The 21,853-nt window shown below is 40.9% G+C and overlaps 1 protein-coding gene across 2 annotated transcripts in view; it reads right to left on the bottom strand.

Annotated features, from left to right (window-relative positions):
- TTC33 (tetratricopeptide repeat domain 33) overlaps positions 1-21,853 on the bottom strand; it is a 114,996-nt gene that overhangs the window by 54,131 nt on the left and 39,012 nt on the right. For both annotated transcript variants that reach the window (XM_075066925.1, XM_075066926.1), the window contains exon 3: positions 17,763-17,844. In XM_075066925.1, the coding sequence (XP_074923026.1) occupies positions 17,763-17,844 (82 nt within the window). The remainder of the gene's footprint in view (positions 1-17,762; positions 17,845-21,853) is intronic.

Below are 21,853 nucleotides of genomic sequence, written 5' to 3' on the forward strand. Positions count from 1 at the left end.
GTGCTGAACTCGTTTTTCAAGGCTTCTCTGGATGCGCACACGCCTCTGGTGTCGCTCTTCTAATCGCCCTGGTCTCTGGTGCTCGTAGGCAGCGGCAGGTTGATTTGCCTCAGCCTCCCACCCCGCATAAAGGTCTCCCCCTTAACTCTCCACAGGAGTTGTGGAGGACACCAGCAAGCAGCAATACACAAACGGGAACATTGTTTGGCTGGGTCTGAGCGAGTAAGTATGTTCGCTCAAGCGCCCTATTTAAAACGGCTCAAATGCACATTCTTACCACCATCCTGACTTGCTTCAAGCCTGTAGTTGAAAGCTCCTGACCACTGTAGGCTGCCAGTGTATGCTCATGAGCCATGGCATCACAGGGGTGGCTGGGGTCACCCAGGATAATGACAGGCATCTCAACATCGCACTGTGTATTTTCTGGTCTGGGACTATTCCCTGCCTGAAGCGTTTAACAGAGTTGTGCTTCTGAAGACGCGAGCGTCATGAACCCTTCCTAGCCATCCCACGTGGATGTTGGTGAGAACGGTCCCTTGTGATCACCAGTGCTGGCAAGCAGCCATTGAAAGTACCCTTGCGGGTTTACGTACTGTGGTGCACCTGGCGCTCTGGGCCAGATAGGAGATTGGGTTCCATCTCACGCCCACCAACAGTTAGGAATCCATTGCAGCAAAGCCATCCACTATCACCTGCACGTTTCCCAGAGTCCACTTTCGTAGCAGCAGCTTACGATTTGCTTTGGCTCTGCATCACGCAGCCCCCCACAGTAGATTTTACCCTCCAAATGTTCCCCCTGACAAGGTAGCTGTCTGGCGTTGCAAGCTTCCAGAGCGGCTATTGCCCTCGCTTCTCCACTGTGAGGGCTGCTCTCATCTTAGTATTCTGGCGTTTCAGGGCAGGGAAAGCAAGTCACAAAGTTCAAAGAAAGTGCTCTATGCATGCGAAAGTTTTGCGCCACTGCGAATCGGTCCACACCTGCAAAACTATGCGGTCCCACCAGTCTGTGCTTGTTTCCGCGTCCAAATCGGTGTCAATGAGTAGAACCTGCCCTTACCAGCAGTCGCTCCAAAATGCAGGGGCCCGCAGTTAGGGAGAATTCAGTGTCCTCCATGTCTATCGTCTGTCGCTGCGCTGCCTAGCTGCTCTCCTCTCTGGCTTTGCAGTTCAGGTTCACCATAGACAGCACGAGATGCGCGAGGTGTTTACAACGTCACGATTGCGTTACTGATCTTAGCAGGGTCCATGATTGTTGTGCTTGGCGTTTGCTCAGTTCCCCAGGAAAAAAGGCGCAAAATGGTTGTCTGCTGCTTTCACAAAGGGGGGTGAGGCTGTACAGAATCACCCGCGACATGATTTTGGGCCCTCAGGTCATGGGTCTCAATCGGAAATTCCAAGGGGCGGGGGAGACTGAGGGAACTATGGGATAGCTACGGAACAGCTACCCACAGTGCACCGCTCCAGAAATAGACGCTAGCCTTGGACTATGGACGCACACCATCGAATTAATGTGCCTAGTGTGGACGCGCACAATCGACTTTATAATATCTGTTTTATAAAACCGGTTTAAGCTAATTCGAAATTATCCCGTAGCGTAGACGTACCCTGAGTTGCTCTTGCCTCCTTTACTCCATCATATCAGCCTTGATAGTTCATTTGTCTGCTTCTCTCACATGCATGTCCCTGGTCTCTTCCACCCCTTACAACTGGAATGCCTTACTGAACTGGTCTGTAAGGCAATAGTTTTTCTCATTCATATCGCTCTTCAAGACCAACTTCTATTGCAGTGCTTACAGGAATTTGCCTATTGGTAATGGCGAGGCAGATGGCGAGAGATGGACTGCTGATATTTATTTTTTAAAAAGTCTCTCAAACTATACAGATAGAGCCTTATCCAGAACCCACTGAAGTTAACGACAGACTTCTACAGACTTCAATGGGCTCTGAACCAGGCGAATAGGTGGTCTATCAAAATACTATTTATTATTACTATTACCCTTATTCTCCTTCCCCATTTCCTTTTACTTTTATACTCATTTTGTGTCTCTTTCCTAAGGGCTTATCTACACTTGGAAATTTACCATGACTGCTATTCAGGAATAATTATTCTGAAATAGGCATTTCAGTATAAACCCACCTATGGATACTCACTCCAGAATAAGAGGGCCTTTTTCCAAGTTAGTTTATTCACTTTCAAAGTGGATTACTTTAGACTGTAGTCTCTTTTAAGCGGGGACCATATCTTGCTGTGAGTTGTACTGTACTAAGCACAGTGGGGCCCTTAACCCTGATTGGGGCCTTTGGGAACTATCACAGCACAAATACATATAAGTTTAAATAATCATCACCACCAGTTAAAAAACCTCTGCAGATTTCACGTTATGCTTTCATTGATACCTGTGCAACCCTTTGTGTCTGTGTTATGTCCTCATAGGCACTGGTATAGCCTTTGGCAAATGGAAAAGAAATTAATCTTTCATACTTCTACCAGTCACTTGAAACTAGGGGAAACAATTATCAGGCACAAACCGGGGCTTTTAAAAAAACAACCACAAATTGGAATAAATTGGATTATGCAGTTTTACTGTCTCTTTGAAATCCCAGGTTAGGCTAATGAAAAATTGGTTCCGTTATACCTTCTCCTTTCAACAGGGCATTGTGGGTTGAAAAGAAGTAGTTTTAAATAGTTGGACACTGAATAATTTTATTTAAAAAAATTACTAAAAATATTTAAGAGAGACAAAGTAGGTGAGGTAATATTTTTTATGGGATTAAAGTCTGTTGGTGGAAGGTACAAGCTTTTGACATACACAAAGTTTTTCTTCAGGTCCGGGGAAGAAAGCACTGTCTCTGAGCTAAACACACGTTGGGACAGATTGTTAAGCAGCAGGAGTACACATGCTGAATGTGGTCACTTGAAATGAAGTAGGCAATTGTGGGTTAGATTGTTATCTACAACAACACTGAAAATAACAAGCAAAACAAGAAGTGGTAGGCCAGATTTCACTGTTTCTCTTACTGCCAACACAGGGGTGTGGCTCCTACTATTTAGTTATAAGAACGGCCATACTGGGTCAGACCAAAGGTCCATCTAGCCCAGTATTCTGTCTTCTGACAGTGGCCAATGACAGGTTTCCTAGAGGGAATGAATTCATCCCGTCACCCATTCCCAGCTTCTGGCAAACAGAGGCTAGGGACACCTCCTGCCCATCCTGGCTAATAGTCACTGATGGACCTATCCTCCATGATAGTATCTAGTTCTTTACTGAACCCTGTTATAGTCTTGGCCTTCACAACATCTTCTGCCAAGGAATTCCACAGGTCAACTGTGCCTTGTGTGAAAAAAAATACTTCCTTTTGTTTGTTTTAAATCTGTTGCCTATTAATTTCATATGGGGAGCCCTAGTTCTTGTGTTCTGAGAAGGAGTAAATAACACTTCCTTATTTACTTTCTCCACATCCATCATGATTTTAGAGACTTCTAGCATATTCTCTCTTAGTCATTTCTTTTCCAAGCTGAAAAGTCCCAATCTTATTAATCTCTCCTCATATGGCAGCTGTTCCATACCCCTAATAATTTTTGTTGCCCTTTTCTGAACCTTTTCAATTCCCATATATCCTTTTTGCGATGAGGTGACCACATCTGCACACAGTATTCAAGATGTGAGCACTTAGATATAGGTGTTGTTTCACATACCTTAGGGGACACCATGATCAAGACCAAGCAAAAATGATGAAAATTATTAACCATGGCTATTTTATCATTAAAGAAAGGAAAACGTTAAACAAAACAGCACAAATGATCGAACACAAATGATAAACTGGTTACTTCCATTACAATCTCTTTCGTATGCCTCTCTGTGGAGACCTATTAACAGAGATTATACCCTTGAGAGTGAACCGCTTCTGGGGGTTGCTTTTATCTTAGTAAATTAAGACAAAAGTATATTATTTCACAAAATTATTGTGAATTCAGTTTTAGGACCTTATTAGATAATTAAAACCGTTTATGTATATGAAAGATAATTTAAGGAGCAGTGAAATCCATCTAGTTATTAATAATAACCTAACCAATTTATAGCTGGGTAAAATAAGAATTTTAACTAAATCCAATGAAATCAAAGATATTTAAATTAGTTACTTAGAAGCAGCAGTGTTAAAACAGGCTAATTATGAATATTAAGAATCCTAAATCCAATTATATCCCACTATTTCTCTATTTAGTATTATTTAGCCCTGTCTCCTCTCCAGGAATACATGGCCTATCCACATGGTGATTAACGGGACAAAATGTTCGTCTTTTAAATTACAGTATTTCAATATTCCAACAAAATCATTACAAGAGTTTTAATTCTAATCCTTTGGTGGTGTTTTAGTTAGCTCCCTCTCACTAATCCATGCAGAAGTCTTGGGGATGTTTTCCTTAGGTTAGTTTCTTCTTGAGTCTTCTCTGTTTTTCTTATTTGTCTGTTGCAGCTTGCTTATGGAGTGTTGTACTGTGTTTGAGAGCTCTACTGTGTTTGACAGAGTAGCAAGGATGTGTGAAGTCTGCTCACTTCAGAGTTTTTATATCCTTCTTCCTATTTTCATGAAATGATAGGAAAATGCATCCCTTTGAGGTTTGTTTAGATTCAAAGTTGGTGGCTGCCATCCTTTTCATTGGCTTCATGCCCTTGGGGTTGAGTTAGGTGACACTTTCGGCTCCTGAATAAGCAGTCTGTTTAATGTATATGCAGTATTTCATTAGTTGCCTTTGCTCTTCTTGTGGCAAGAAAGATTCAGATAAATTTTTAAGTTAGTTTCAACTCTTTTTATTTAGTCCAGTTTATGAGATAGTCTCTCGATTTTATTAGAGTCTGACAGGAAATGAAATTCTGTTTTCAAAAATTCTGAACACTTCTGTTCTTTATACAAAAGTTTTTAGTTATCAAAAAAAAATTTAAATTAAATAACTTTCAAACTCTTTAGCTTATATATAATTAAAAGTTATTGACTTTGGAGATATGATTCTTGTCTTCCAGAGTTGGTTGACGGTTTGCTTGTGCACTGCCAGTAATTAGCTAATTCTTCATGAATATAAATATTCTATACTTAAATAGCTTCTTACATTAGTCAAGCAACATGACTAGATTCCATGTTGGCATATAAAGCATTTTACCATTTATACAGCACTGACATTAGAAGCTTCGTATTTAGCCGACATATTTGCAAGTATGCACTTTGCAAAAGCTGTTTGTCATGTCAACATTTAAGAAATAAACAAAAGTTTAAAACTTCTCCAACTACACATATGTTTTTCTCTTAAATTTTTAAGAACACAAGCAGGTGTGCTTGCAAGAAGGTGGGGGTTGGTAGAGCCCACTTTACTTAGATGTATTGCTCTGATAATATACCCTACATTCATTTTTACAATTAGGCCTCTACTTAAAACATTAATGCATTCATGTTTTACGTGGTCTGTCTTCTTGAGGCTTATTTGTCCTCGGGAGATAGAAGCAGAAACCTGATACTTCTTGGATTAACTTTAACATAATTAGATCAATATATGTATTGGTATATATATAAGCATCCTGACTATGACATTCTTGTAGCTGTACCTTAAGGTTTAGTAAAGGTGCAAACAAGCTTGTAATGACTTAAAATATATTCAACTATAATACACCTCTACCGCGATATAATGCGACCGATATAACATGAATTCGGATATAAAGTGGTAAAGCAGTGCTCCGGGGGGGGGGGGGGGGCACGCCCTGGCGGATCAAGCAACGTTCACACTTCATTATTATGCGGTTTCACTATTAAGATTTTTTGGCTCCCGAGGACAGCGTTATATCGAGGTAGAGGTGCACTTTTATTAATATCATTTTGCATCTACACTGAGGTCTCTTCCTGTATAGGGGTGTGCTCCCCACACTCACTCTGAAGGGGTTAACATAGGCCAGATGGCCCAATTAACCTATTAGGCTGAAAAGTGAGATATTTAGGTGGACAAGAGAGCCCTAATTAAGGGAAGCTCACTTGCGCAGGAACAGTAGGCTTCTATAAGATCAGGGACTTGGTAGCAGAAAGAGGGTTACAGGGAAAAGGCCTACAATCACTCACCCCAGAATGAGAGAAGAGATTTAGACCCAAAAGGACGGCTTTGTCTAGCAGACACAGAAGAAAGGGGTTTGGCTAGAAGGGTGGAGAATGCAACCATGGGATATAGGCAAGGTAGGAAGTAGTCCAGGGGAGTGGCAGGAAAGTTACCTTTGCTGCTGGAGATAGGGATCTGGACTGGAACCCAGAGTAGAGGGTGGACTTGGGTTCCCCTATCACTGAGTGGGTGGCGCAGTCTGGGCAGTGAAATTGAAGCCCATCCAAGTTCGTTTGTTCTAGACACTGAGGGAATGGCCCAGCCAGGGCAATGGAGTTAAGGACTGCCTGGAACAGTGTGGAAGACTGTGATAATACGCTGGAAGGGGAGGACTCTTGTGACTTGGCTGGAAGGCTAAGCCATGAAGATGAGGTACTGCAGCTCCTGAGGAGTAAGAGGGGGCTGCAGAGTGACAGATTGAAATAATTGGCCAAGGAACCACAAGAAGAGGGAGTCAGCCTGAAAGAGCTAATCCCTGCAGCAGCCAGGAGTGTTTCTACAGACAAATGTCCATGATGCTTTACAAAGGGAGTACACCTCTAACCTGATATAACACAACCCGATATAACATGAATTCAGATATAACGCGGTAAAGCAGTGCTTTGGGGGGCGGGGGCGGCGCTGTACACTCCGGCAGATCAATGCAAGTTCGATACAATGCCATTTCACCTATAATGCAGGAAGATATTTTGGCTCCCAAGGACAGCGTTATGTTGGGGCAGAGGTGTATATGCCATTAAAAGCTACCTCTAAACCCTCATTAGAGGATTTTTAATGAATTTAGTTTTTAATCTATAACAAACGGTTAGGTCCAGTTAGTTTCTCGGCAAGGATATACATCTAAGCTTCCAAATATCCCCCAGTAAAGTCACACAAATATCCAGATTTCTCTGTGTTCCACTTCATCCCACAATGAACGCCACTCTGCATCACACTTCCTTACTGATCCAACAGAACCTATCAATAATGAGAACTTTCTTACTAATCATAGACTTATTTTTAAATCCTCCATGCTACCATGTTGTGCTCAACGCAAAATGTCTGAAAAATTCCCAAGTATGATTCAAATTGCCTACACTTAACTCATAGTTTTCTCTAAGGATTTTCTACCATAGATATCTAAGTTTCTAGCTCTTTTCTGACATGCTTTTCCTAAAAATTTCATTTTACATGCTGGTTCATACCTCTCTCTCAAATTTCATTTGGAAGGCAGAAGAAATCTGCCTATCCTACTCAATCAAGCTTTCATCATACTGATATGTAATTTGACTGCAGGTTTGATTCATTTCCCAGTTATAATTAAAACACTTCATTAGTACAAGTTCTTAAATCTATTACAAAAATTAAATAAAATTTTAAAGGTTTAAAAGTAAAGTTCTACAAAATGGAGTAGAAATTCCAGGGTCTGAGGACCCCCTTGTCTAAACAAACATTTCTATCTTGTCATTTTAAATACCTTAGAGAATTACATGATCTTTTTCGAAGATTTCCAGTAGATGGCTCCCCAGAAGTACAATGGACTTTTACTATTTCACGCATTAAATTAATGAAGATTCATAGAACTACGGTGCACTGAAGTTTAATGGTTCTAATTTAAAAGAAGTTATAAGTATGGCAAATGATTGGAATTACACAACTATGGTAAAAATTAATTAAAACATGGTAATATTCATCAAGAGGTTGGCTTTACAATCAAATCTAAGAAGTATTATGACTGGTTACTTCTTACTCACATTATTTGGGAATTACTAAAGCCTTACATTCTTGTGACTGTGACTGAATAAAGCCTCTGCTTTAGATGAGCTCTGTGTATTGTTATGATTGGATCACTTTAGTACATGTGGGCACATGCCAAGTCTAGTGAAATTGATCTGATTCCTTGTTCCATAAAGTCAGTTTCAAAGTGATGATGAATAAAATTCTTCGTAATTGTACTCAGCAGTTTTTAGCAGACTCGCATTGTAATAGCTAATTAGTGTCCCACAAGGCTTTGAGCTATCTGCTACTTCTGTCACCTAGTTTTCTGCAATTAACCTAAATTCTTTCGGTGCTAAACCTTTACCATTATGTTCCAGTTTTAAAAGTGATCTTTAAAAATGTCTTTGACGTCTATATTTTTCTACTTTAATATGGCCTTTAGAGGTCAAAATAAATACTTACAGATAAAAATTTGTATTTATTCTGTTTACTTCACTAGGTGTAATGTTTAAGGTGTTATTAGACCATTATAATATTTCATTAATACAGATTTATAAAAAATTGAAAACTACCTATTACGAGAGCATTTAGAATGCGGAACACAGAGTCAATATCATATATACATTAATAATACCCACTAAGACTCCAAAAGGACTATAGTAATTGACATATTAGATCTCACAGAGTTCAAGTAAACCAGTATCCTGGCTCTAACAATGGCCAGTTCCACGTGCTATCAGAGAAAGAATTCCACAATGGGCAGATGTGGGATAATCTGCCTACCACACCCAACATTAGATCTCATATAAATGCTCAAAAGAGACTGATTTAAACTCTGAAGCATAAAGTTTAATATCCCTTCCTAACTCCATATATTCTTGTTATCCATTTATCCAAATAAATGTATAATCCCTTTCTGAATCTTATTAAATTTTTGGCCTTAATGACTTCCTATGGCAATGAGTTCCAAAGATTAAATGTGTTTTGTGTGAAAAAATATATCTTTTTACTAACTTTGAATTTTCTACCTTTTAAAAGGAGCAATGAGCTCAGGGCAGGTAGAGTGCTCTGTCTGCATGGAACTGCACTGATGGCAAGGGATTCTTTATCAGGTACAAGTATCTTCCCCTGCAGCGCTAACTGAAAATCAGGGTCTAAATGCATAAAATAATTGTTCCATGTCTGTTCTTTCTGATTTCTAATTCAAAGCAGCAATAAAACAACCCAACTAGTGTTGTTCTACTAACATCACTAAACTTTAAATTGCACAATACATGAAGATCCTTTTACTACACTTTGAACATATAAAGTACTATCTAAATATTATTATTATTCCATTGGACCCTAGTTCAATGATAGATAAATATATTTAAAATGAACTTAATATATAACGGGTCCTAAAAAAAATGATTGCAAAATCCTGGAAGAAGGTTGTTTGCATGGATTTCTCCACACCACTTGGAACTTCTTCCCAGTGGGCCATGTGAGTGATCAAAAGATGGCCCAGAAACAATGGTGCAAGCTCTCTCAAATCTGTAAAATTAAACCTTTCCTTGTACATTTTGCATTGTAATTTCAAAGGAGGGCATCATATGTTTACTTACAAAATTTTCTATGTCCTGTCTGTATGTGATTCTGTATGGGTCAATGAGTAACTGAGAGTAATGCAAAGATTGTCAGTGACTTATGTGGGCTTTGAATCAAGCCCAAGTTAAGCAATTACACACATCCCAGATGGGTTTCTGTACGCACATACTGTATGCCCTTCACTGACAATCAGGGCATTTAAACCTCATTTTGTCTCTTCGAAAAGCCTTAAAATATATTTGTCCAGTAAAATAAAACATATGTTAATGAAAATATAGATAGATGACTGTTCAGTTACTTTCTATAAATATTTATGGATTCCTACAGTCTTTAGACAGCATATTTATTTAAACTGTTTATTAAACAACAAAGAAATCTGTATACTTACATTACTTTGAGGCTGACTACGTAAATTGGGAAGCTGCTACATATTAACATAAAATTTCCTCAACAAACCTAATTAATTAAGAGGACTATAGATATGCAAAGATTTAGGTAAGTGGTTTCTTTCTGTGTCAATCCTGAGAACATACTTAACAGGTATTATTTTTCATGCCTGAAAAGAAAAGATTTGAAAGTGATTCTAAAGAATCCCTGTATCTAATACCAAAATATTCTAAATAGCAATCACATTCTGTAGTGTGTTACTTGCACAATGAGATAGGCAGATGTTTTCCTAAAACCTCAACAATTTTTCTGACAAATTGATCCTTTTCTCAGTGAATGCACTATTGTTCCTCTAAATCTGCAGTTAAATTAATTGTCTGATTTAGCTGCATAACAGCTTTATTATTTCTGTTGGTATGATGGGTTGGAACAAATTACCCAAGTTTATGAAAATACCGTTTAAATATTAACAGTAATATTTTTGGTATGAATTACACATTCCAATTTTGGCATAAACAAGATTTTCACTGCTCAGATTAGTGCCTTTAAAAGCAGAAGGCATCAAATTACACAAAGTTATGCTTACTGGAAGTTGGTTAACACAAGTCATACCGTAAATGACATCTGTACTAGCCATTTGCTTGTATTATAAGAATGCTGCCAACAAATTTAGGTTTGTTTTTTAAAAAGGTTTTAGAAAACCGCACAGATAAATTATTTCTTTACAATTTTTAACAATATTTTTATATTTGAACATTCGCCTGCAGCGTTCTGAATGTGATCACAACAGTACTATGCATTGCAAGAGGATCAGAAAGTAAACCTAACTAGGAGCACCACAATGAAATTGAACAGTTGTGTTACAACTGTGCAAGTAAATGTGAAAAGCAGGAAGGAAACAAATAAATGGTGAAAACTAAATGTTATTTTAAAAAATTCTTTCAATTTTCAATCTTCTCCAGTGGTATTAAAAAGATAGGCAAGGACACTTTACAAACACATATATTAATCTTGCCAGTATCTTTTTAAATACAAACTATGGTTTCAGCTCTGTAAGTATTCCATGCAGGTGGATGCCTTTGTCAGACAACACAGACTTAAGTCCCAGCAACATGCAGATGACACACAGCTCTATCCATCATCACCACATATCCATCATCACCACCAGTACTATCAAGATGGTCCAGTATTTGAATGAGATCAGCTCTTGGATGAAGAACAGCTGGCTAAAATTGAACCTGAGCAAGGCAGAGGTAATGCTGGTGGGCAGAAGAAAATATTTTGAAGAGCTTGCCTCCACAGTGCTGTCTCCGCAGGATAAAGATTCACAATTGGTCAATTTAGTCTGTAGTCTATGAGTACTCTGGGGTTCCTCACTGCCGCTGAGCTTTCCTCACACAGCAGCATCCGCAAGTAATGCTTTCTACCATCTCTGCTTGACTAGGAAACATCCTGCCAGACGAAGACCTGGCCTCAGTTACTCAAGCTTTTGTTACCTCTCGGTTGGACTATAGCCATATAATATAACTGGGCATGAAGCTTTTTTGCACTTAGGAAATCCCAACTACCACAGAATGCCACAGCATATCTTCTCAGTAACACAGGCCACTGGGAACACATCAAACCTGTCCTCCGCTTTCTACACTGGCTTCCCATAAATCTAGAATGAACTTCAAGTTCTTGGTCCTTAGTTTCAAGATGCTCCATGGCCTGAGCCCAGGGTAGCTAAAAGATCATCTAAAGCTCCAAGACAAAGTTGGTGGTTGACAACTGCATTCCTCTTGAACAAGGGAACTCTCAACAATAAGCATAAAGTCTTTGCGGGAGATAGAACTTTGTCCAGGATTGGGCTGAGACTATGGAATGAACTTCCCCAGAAACTAATGACTGTTACAAACCATAATGCTTTCTGCTCCAAGGGTAAAATGCATTTCTTTGACCGTACCCTTCTTCTAATATAAAAAAATAGAAGCAGGTACATTTATATTTTAAAAAAACAAGAGAGAGATACTACCAAAACAAAACACTCTGCTGGACATGCTTCCCCTTCTGTGGAGATGAGAGAACAAACAACATACGGCAGATGTACAGTCACATTGCTTAATGCACCATTGAAAGGTGCTCAGATACAACTGTGATGAGTGTGGTATAAAATATATAAAGATTAGTATAGAAAAAAAGTCCTGCTGATGGGCCTGCAAAATTCCATCACTAGTCTAAACTCTTTATAACACAGACCACAGAATTTCCCCAAAATAATTCCTAGAGCACCATTTCTCAAACTGGGGTCTGCGGACTCATGAATGGCTGGGTGGGCCGAACTAGATTCCCTTGACTGAGGACCCTTGGGCCTTTTTGCCTGGTGCTGGGGACCTGTGCCTTCTTCTTAGGCACCAGAGATGTGGAGCGGTACTGGGTGGAGCCCGGTGCCAGGGGTGCACTACGCACCGATGTCAAGGTGCTCGCTGATTCTTGGTGGGAAGGCTCAGATGCCAGGCAAAGGGCTGACTCCAATAGGAAAGCTTGGAGATGGATATCCCACTCCTTCAGAGTTCATGGCTGAAAGTTTTTACATATGCAGCACTTCTCCTTTACGTGTGACTCATCCAAGCACTTGAGACAGAAAAGAGAGAGAAAAGGCTAGCCTGATTGCGGAAGCAGCCACAGCTGGGGCCACGCCCCAGTCAGGCCACAGCTGGCCCTATAAAAGGGCTGTGAGCCAGGGGCTGAGGCAGTCTCTCTCTTGCTCTGGAGAAAGAAGGACCTGGCTGCCTACGAGCTCAGGGTACAGGGAATGGAATGGGGCTGGGGAAAAGGCTAGGGGTGCACCAGCCTGGTAAATCCCCAGGCTGTGGGCCTGGCTAAAAGGCCAAAACAGCTACTGGGGTTGCAGAGGCAGCAGCCCAGAGATAAGCAGAGGCAGCTGGTCCAACCTCCTTGCCAATGATGAGTGGCCATGACAGACTGCAGTCTGCCCCAGTGAATGGGGGCTAGATGGTGACTGGAAGTAGCCACTGAGGCAAAGTGGGTGAGAGGGTTGGGGCTTCCCCTGGGAGGGGAGACCCAGAGTGTGGTGGGGTACTGCTGGGGAAGAACCCCAAAGTAAGGGCCCCAGGACTGGGAGGGACATGGGGGCGGGGCTGAGGCAAGCGACACCTTGGTCAGCAGAGGACGCTCTGAGTGCTGGATGAGCTAATTCTCAAGATGATCAGCAGGAGGCGCTGCGCCAGTGAGTCTTCACTTTGCTACAATAACGTCACAAATTGCATGCAGTATAAACTGATGCAGTAATGTCTTTATAATTCTTTGGGTCTGGTATTTACCTAAAACTTAGGCCTTGGCTACACTGGCGCTTTATAGCGCTGCAACTTTCTCGCTCAGGGGTGTGAAAAAAACACCCCCCTGGGCACTGCAAGATACAGTGCTGTAAAGCGCCAGTGTAAACAGTGCCGCAGTGCTGAGAGCGTGGCTCCCAGGGCTGCAAGCTAAACTCCATCAGAATGTGGAGTACCTGCAGCGCTGGGAGACCTCTCTCCCAGCGCTGGCAATGCAACCACACTCGCACTTCAAAGCGCTGCTGCGGCAGCGCTTTCAAGTTTCAAGTATAGCCATACCCTTAGATTTACCAAGCTACTTTGCTCAAGGCAGTGAAAAAAATTATGTCCTGTGCAATGCTGTCTTCCACTGGAGACACAGTTAGGTCAACAGAAGAATTCTTCCATCGACCTAGCCACAACGTCTTTAGGGGGTAGATTTATCACAGCAACAGAAAATCCTTCTATCAGTATAGTAAGTGTCTACACTAAAGTAATACACTGGCACAGCTGCAGCTGTGACGCTGTAGCATCAGCAGTGTAGCCATATCCTCAGACAGACAGATTGCTCCAAGAAGCAACAGATTAAAGTAACCAGACTTTGGTTATTTTCTCTGAAGCTATATAGAACTTTTTATGTAGCAATGAAAATGTCACAAATCATTTAGTTTCCTGCTGCTGCCATTACTTGGAAAAGTTGAGAGCAGCAGCACGGAGAGGAGGAGGAGGACGACCTAACTAGGGTTATCTTATTTCAGGTTCTCAAAAAGAGGACATTGAGAGGAGCAGCAGGGGAACTCGAGGGGGTACCTGCAGCAGAGGTACTCACTGGAGGTGGGAGACAGTGTTGCTCTCTGTCACAGTCTCAAGGCAGCGACAGTCATCAGTCAGCGAATCCCTGTAGGACCTCCTCCCCAGGGCTGGGAGCCGGGGCCTGGGTGGGAGAGATCGGGCAGCTTTGGCTGCAGAGAAATGGACCAATCAGCTTCAGATGTAGGGGAAGGCCCAGTCAGGAAGCAAATCAATAGAGGCTCTTTCTGAGCTGCGGTGTCTGCTCTGCAAAAATTGGGACATTTCCTTATTTGAAAAATCCACCTGGACAGAGGCTCAAAAAAGAGGCAGTGTCTGGGAAAACCCAGAAGTATGGTAACCCTACCTAAAACACAGAGTAGGGGAATCCATAGAGTTGTGGTGAAGTGCTTCTTTTCAGCACCCAGGAAGTTCTGGGAGTGAGGAGAAGACAGAAAATGCCTTCTCTTTTCAAGCAATAAGAGGAGGCAGAGCTTCAAACCTATAAGACGTCTAAAAGCCAGAGGCTGATATGCCACGGCCAGACACCACTTCTTGATGTCTTTTATTCAAGAAATTGCTCAGCCTGCATTCGTGTCCAAACAAGAACCGAAGCAGTTTTCACATCTTAAGCCATTTGCTTTACTTGAAGAACTAAAGGGCACATTTTCATAGGTATTTAGATGCCTAAAGATGCAGACAGGCACTTAGTGGCATTTACAAAAGCACCTAAACCAGTTGGATACCTAACTCCTATTAAAATCAATTGGAGTTAGGACTCTCACTCACTCAGGTGCTTTTATAAATCCCCATAGGTGCCTATCTGTATTTTTAGGTGCATATATACCTTTGTAAACTTGGCTCTAAGTATATTTCACGGTATGGTAGGTGCCCCTTCTTGCTTCCTACAGGCTTTGAATAATGCAAAGAGTTAAGTGGCATTTCAGAGAAGCAATTTGTTGTATAAAATCAAGATGAAAATAATTGACTATGAACTGTAGGCTGATGTGAAAGGAAAAATGAATATCCACTTCTTTGATCCATTAATGTAAAACAAATTATGAGTGTGTTTCATTAGAAACATTCAGTGGTTTCAAAAGAAAACTATTAATGGATCCTAATGTCTACTCCACTGAAATAAAAGGACCATTTCTAATTAATCTAGAGGCCTACTCCTTTGTTTCAATAGAGCCTTTCTAATGTAACATGTAATGTGCATAGAGATGTGAGCCAAATAATTCAGTATATTTGATACGTTACCCACAGGAATTCATGAAGAAAAATTACAAAAGCTGTAAAGAGTCTTTCTTAAAACTACTAAAGAACATAAAGCCACAACTAAAGAAGGACTACGCCTTCAGTATCTATGCACAATGGGATGCCATCTTGGTGTTATTTCACTACAACTGGCCTCTGTACATTTGATTATTAATAAACTTCCACATTTTTGAGGAGTTAAACATTCTCCAGCCCAGGAAAAACAAAACATGACAACATCCAAAGCGGGTGAGAGGGATCATCATCACATCCCCATTCAAATGCTAGCAAAATGTTCAGGTTTTTGTTTTTCTTTAGTTTTGCCTTTATTTACTTTTTTTTTTATAACATTACAGATTTTAACAATGAATAAAGCATATTTTCCATAAAATAAACAACAAATAATTTACTACAGCACCACGGGGTTTTTTGTCCTTTTTCTTTTCTGCCCACTAGCCTGTTTTTTTTTCTTCCATATTTTTCAATAGCCACATTTTCCTTCAGAGTATTTTTCCCCTTTTAACTGTTCATTCTCTTACTCTTTAATCCTCTCTCTTTTCTGATGTGGACTTTCTTCCTCTTTTACATGCAGTGTTCTCTCTCCTGTCTTTGTCTCATTCCACCCGCTGGTGCCCTCCCCTCTCCAATCACCAGCCCTTTGGTTCTTATCCCAATAGGGCACTGTGACAAAACATGATCTATATATGCTTAATTTCTAAAATTGCATTTGAGGGGGAGAGGTGGCTTTTGGTCATCATGCACTCCCAAACAATAAGGAAATACCATCTGGAAATCTGAATCGGCAGTAAGAGTCAACAAATACAGCAATTCCAACATAATACCAGAACTATTCACCTTTGGTTACGGGTGCCTAAATTTTACTAAGGCCTCTGCTAAGAGCAAGTATGCACCCAAAGTATTAATACAACTGGTCTGAGAGAAAGCAGAATGTCTCCCTCGGAAATATACCCCAGGCACACACAGGCCATTGTGACTGTTAATTGCCTTCCCTGCACACCATTGGAAAGTAGGAATATGTATCTTTTGAAAAGGCCAGGGAGAAAGCCTAAGTGGAGAGAGGAGAACATACTGCTGCTGCCAAACTAGGGAATCAGTCAAATACTAGGGTTTGGTTTGTGTAAACATTTAACATTGTTTATCCAGGTCCTCCACCTCACCTGCTGGGCTGCAGTCATTTTGTGAAATAGTGAAATACTAGAACATATCTGATATATTTGGCATCACAACAGGTATGTTCTGCCGTGGTATGCCTACATTCTGAAGCAGTTTGACAGTTAACATTGTTTTAAAAGGTAAGGAGCAAAAAGCAGCAAATCAACTATGTGAACAGGAAAAAAACCTAAAACATCTTAAATGAAAAACAGAGAATGGCATAACAAAAGCTTAAATGAAAAGCAGAACGAGGTGATAGGATGTTGAACCCACACATCTTGTCTTCTCTCCCTCTAACTGGCTCCTCATTTCCAATTCAAAAATCCACTCAAAGTATGTTACAAAAAGATGGAAAATCTTATTTTTCTACTTAGGCAAGAAGGGGACACAAGCATATGGACATGCATAAAATAACGGTGTCCAGTAACTTCGCCACTGAAGCCATACAAAAAGTAAGTCGCTGTGAGGTCAGCAGTTTTCTTAGTCCATACAGCTGATACTGTTACTAACTGGGTGAAACTTTATTATGGGCTGAGTTACAACCTAGTTCAAACTGGTGTATGAATACGTCCTTTATTTAAGGTAGTTGTATGAGACAGTGAAGGAGCCACACCTAAAACATGGACTAATACAGTCTGCCAGAAGCCAGCACCATGTGTGTTTGGGGCAGAGGGCACTTGGTATTGCAACTAGGTGTGTGTACAGGTGCAGGTGTGTGACTGAACACGCAGAAACTAAGAAGAGACAATAACAAAGCAAGAGGCAGAAGCAACAAAACAAGAAAACCAAGAAGTAGCCTGTGAGCACAGCGTGACATTGGGAAAAACTAGAGAGCTTTGGGTCTGTTGGCTAAATGGTCTCAAGCTATAAACTAAGAAACTGCTCCTTTTGTTCTTAGTCCCTATGGTGTTTGGAGACGCAGGGCTTCGTACATTCCTTGTAAATAAACAAGGTTGCATCAAAGAGAATACCAGACTCCATCAATTTCTACTTCTAACTGGGAAGTTGCCATGGCCCCAAAATTTGACTAGCCACTTGGACAGAAAAGGGACATTACTTATCAAGGTTTCAGTGCAGTGTTGGTGGTTGCTGGAGCCTTAACCCTCCAAAACAGCCCTGTATCAATTTAAAGTTTACATTTAGACATTGGTCAAATTCATACCTGGACAGAGACGTTATCATGGCACGCTTGGCAAGAGTAAAAATACTCTAACCTCTAGAAGATTCCCTGTTATGCTGAAAGAGGAGAGAGAGATCTATCTCTGAGCCTATAACAAGCAATATTTCTTAAATTCAGTGGCCCACGTCCAGTTGCGTTCTCCTTTTACATACACAAGTAGTGGCAGGGTTTTAGGCATATTCTGTTTAAGACTACCATAAACCTTGCATTTCTAAATTGACAAAGAATTTTCATGAGTTACCTGTGATTTCATCTCATAAAGTGTAGCATCTTCCGGAGTTAACTGAAGTGCTTCATCCCATTTGTGAACAGCTTCCCAGTACCTGTAGTTGTTAAAACAATATTATGTTCTCACTATGTTTATGAATGGTTTAGACTGGGTATTTCAATTCATATCACCCTCATCACCAAAGTTTTGGAGCATCTTACAAATATTAATAAATTTACTCTCAAAACACCCCACGATATAGGGAACTATTACCTCCATTTTACAGATGGGAAAACTGAGGCACCGAGAGATTAAGAGGTAGGTTTTCAAGTGCTCAGGCCTGATATCTGGAGCCAGATTTTTTACAAGTGCTCTGAACTCAACAGCTCCCATTTATGTCCGGAGTTTCAAAACAGCTCAGCACTCAACACGCTGGGCTTATTTGGAAAAAATTACTACTTATTTTGATGCCTAAAAGATGAGCTCTCTTGAAAATCTGACCCTGATTGTGGGTGCAGGGCACTTCTGAAAATCTCAGTGACTTGCCACAGGTCCCAGAGTAAGCCCTTGGCAGAGCTGAGAACTAGAATCAGATCTCCTGAATCTCAGTCCAATTCCTCAATTTCAAAACCATCCTTTTTCTCTGTCCCTTGATTTGGTATTAAATAGTAGGTAATCTCTTTTAGAAAAAAAATGCAATCTGCATCAGATCACTCAACATATATTTCCTTTTAAAATTCTTTCCAGTCTAAGAAGCCTACTGAAATTTGAGCTATCCATTTTATTTTTTCTACTGCAACTAGAGAGACACTCAATGTATAATCACTACATTGCATTTAATCATACTCTATTTTTTTAAAAGATCATATTAAAAAGCAAATCAAATTATCCTTCTTTAATTTCAAATATAATAGAATATTCTGTGCAAACCGGAGCACTGACTTGTGATCTTAAAATTTAAAGATTCAGTCATCAACATGACTGGGAAAATATTTGACTGCTAGCCATTAAGTTGTCCTCCAATAGGGAACATGGAAAGAAGCAGACTGAAAATGAAAAAGGCTAAGGCTTTATTTTTATTACTCAAGTATAACAAGTTTAACTGATATATTTAAGATTTTAAACTGATTTAAGTGTGTTTACATTCGGGGTTTCCACCGGTGTAACGCAAGAGAATTTAAATTAATCTCATTACACCAGTGCACTTTTTCTAATTTAGACAATGCCTGAGAAAAATACTAGGAAGTCCTGTTGGATAGGGCTTCACATATTCTCTGATCCCATCGCTGAAAAATCTACCCCTCCCACACCCAGAACTCCTCATTCCTGGCCCCACCACACAGCCTCTGACCCAGCCCTGAGCCCCTCCCACACCCCGAGCCCCTCATCCCCAGCTCTGTTGGGTCGCGGGCATCAACAATTTTCTCCAACTGGTTCATACATATCCTGATCCACTGCCCACTTAAGTCAATGGGAGTCTTTCCATTGACTTCTATGAGTTTTGATCAGGCCTATGCTGTGTAAACTTTAACTGGATGAATCTATTTATTTTAAATATACAGCCAAATTAGCCATGTATACATGCATGCACAGTGCAGCCTACCTTTCTCATGGGTCAGTGTTAAAAATATCACATTTTTACACCAATAAACTATTGTGCCTGTTAAATGTAATTTTGAAATGCACATAAAGTGATCAAATCATAATTATTTTTTCCACTGTATTCAAAGGCACTTGTCCTCAAGGAGAGCTTTCTCTCTGATAAATTTCAGCTTTTAACTCAACTGCTTAGGTGCTAGAGTTATTAAAATTAGTCACAAGATATATATACCGCAACTTTTTATATAATATGTATAAAACTGGAAAAATTTTACACACACACACACACACACACACACACACACACACACACACACTTTTTCATATTCAAAACAGCTTTCAGGTTTTTTTAATCCTATCTTTCTTTAAAAAAAAAAAGAACAAAAAAAAAAACCACACTCTGGCAGGGACCAGGTCTGGAAGATTTCAGCCCAATAGATGAAGATTTCAGAACTTTATGAGTGACTGAAAACAGGTTATAATGGAAACACCCTGGGCAATCTTAAACTATAATTGTCACTGGTGCTTTAGCTATAATTATCCTTTTAAAAAAGTTTACAGATGAAAATGGCTAACAACTATGTTTAGAATTCAAGTTAAATATAAGCCAAAGGGATTTTTCAATGTGTTTTCACATTTTCTCAAAGTTAAACAACCAACTTAGTATTTATGACCTCAGTTCATTCTTAGCAGACAAGTGCCCACATTTCGGAAAATATCACAATTGCTGGCAATATCAGCCGGGATAGCAAGATGTCTTTTAGACTGTCAACACTCTGGGGCAGGGACTGTCATTTGCTATATGTTTGTACAATGTCTAGCACAGCAGTATCACAATATGAAAGTTAAATAGCAACAAGGATTAGATAAGCATGGAAACCCCTTGGTTCAATCATGAGTAAGGCTGCGGATTTTTTCACAGAGGTCACAGAACCTCCATGACTTCTGCAGCGGCCGGCGTGCCTGGCCCAGGGGCAGCTCAGGCAGCCTCTGCGCCAGTCGCACCAGGCAGTCCTGGGGCAGTCTTGGCCCTTCCCCTACCCCCCAGCAGCAGCAGAGTTTGGATGTTGGAGGGGGCAGGGGGTTAGGGGACGGGATGAGGTGAGGTAAGCTCTGGGCAGCACTTACCTGGGGGGCTTCCCAGAAGCGGTGACATCTCCCTCGCTCAGCTCGTAGGCAGAGGCATGGCCAAGCAGCTCTGCACGCTGCCTCTGCCTGCAGGCACTGCCCCTGCAGCTCCCACTGGCCGTGGCTCCTGTGAAGCCACCACTCTGGGCAGAGGCAGTGCACAGAGCGGCCTGGTCATGCCTCCACCTAGGAGCTGGGTGAGGGGAATGTCGCCACTTCCGGGGAGGGGCAAAGCCAGGTAGAGAGCCTGCTGGTGCAGGACCCATCAACTCCCAGCACCAGCAGGGGTCCCAGACCATGTGCCATGGCCTGTGGCTCACACACTGCCCTCCACCCCCAGGCAGCTCCCACAAGATTTAGTCAGGAGTATATAGTAGAAGTCGTGGACAGGTCACAGGCCATGAATTTTTGTTTACTGCCCATGACTTTTATTAAAAATACCTGTAACTAAAATGTAGCCTTAATCACGAGACATGTTGGCAAGGAAGATAAGGCAAGCGGCATTACTGCTAGTGTAACAGCGGCATGTGGAAATGAAAAGCATGTTTGGAAGCAAGCTAAGGTCCAACAGAACTCTGTAGGGAACTATGTGACAATTGTAAAACAAGAAACTAAAGTAATGACACTGCATCTGACCAGAATGAATGATAGAAGTGGATAGGAAAAAAGATGGGTGAGGAGACAAACTGAATTTGTTGGCTGTTTTAAATCTTAATTCTGTGGTTCAGGATTGGTGGTTTACCCTAAAAATGTAAATAGTATTTTATCCCCATTAAGTTAATAAGCTGTGATGTTCTTTTCTCTCTTCAAAAGAATCTTATTATTTCTCTGAACTGTCCAGAAGAGGGCTGGATGTTGAAGAGCACATGGTTTGGGGGAAAATTTGGGACTGGGAGTGTGTTGGGGTCAGCTTTCTGGCTGAAACAAGGCTGGTGGAAGCCAGCATGGGGTTGTGGGCTGCAGACACGCTGTTGAGGTCAGAGTTGGTGAACCAGGCCTGGTTGCATAGTACGCAGACACTCAGGGTGTGACCCGCATGCTTGTTGCTGACTCTGAGCATCCCAGACTGGGAGCTACAGTGGCAAAGCAGTGTGAGGCACCCAGGGGTACAGGGTAAGAGCTGGAAAAAACCCTGACTTGTTTGGATTGTATCCCAAACTCCATAACATTTTCCAAGATCATTTTGGACGGCTTCTTTATTTTCATTCAAATGTTAGAAATCAAGGAACTGCACTTCTCAAACAAGGCACCTTAAAACTCTGTCCTGAAAATAACAAAACCAGATATTACCTTATCCATAATTAACAAAGAGTATAATTCTCTGTGACCACAAAATCTAGAAACCCTTGTCTCAATGTGGCTCTTTTCAATGGTTATACACAGTACTTAGAAAAATG

The sequence above is a fragment of the Chelonoidis abingdonii genome, chromosome 6 (genome assembly GCF_003597395.2).
Source record: "Chelonoidis abingdonii isolate Lonesome George chromosome 6, CheloAbing_2.0, whole genome shotgun sequence".
Classification (NCBI taxonomy): domain Eukaryota; kingdom Metazoa; phylum Chordata; order Testudines; family Testudinidae; genus Chelonoidis; species Chelonoidis abingdonii.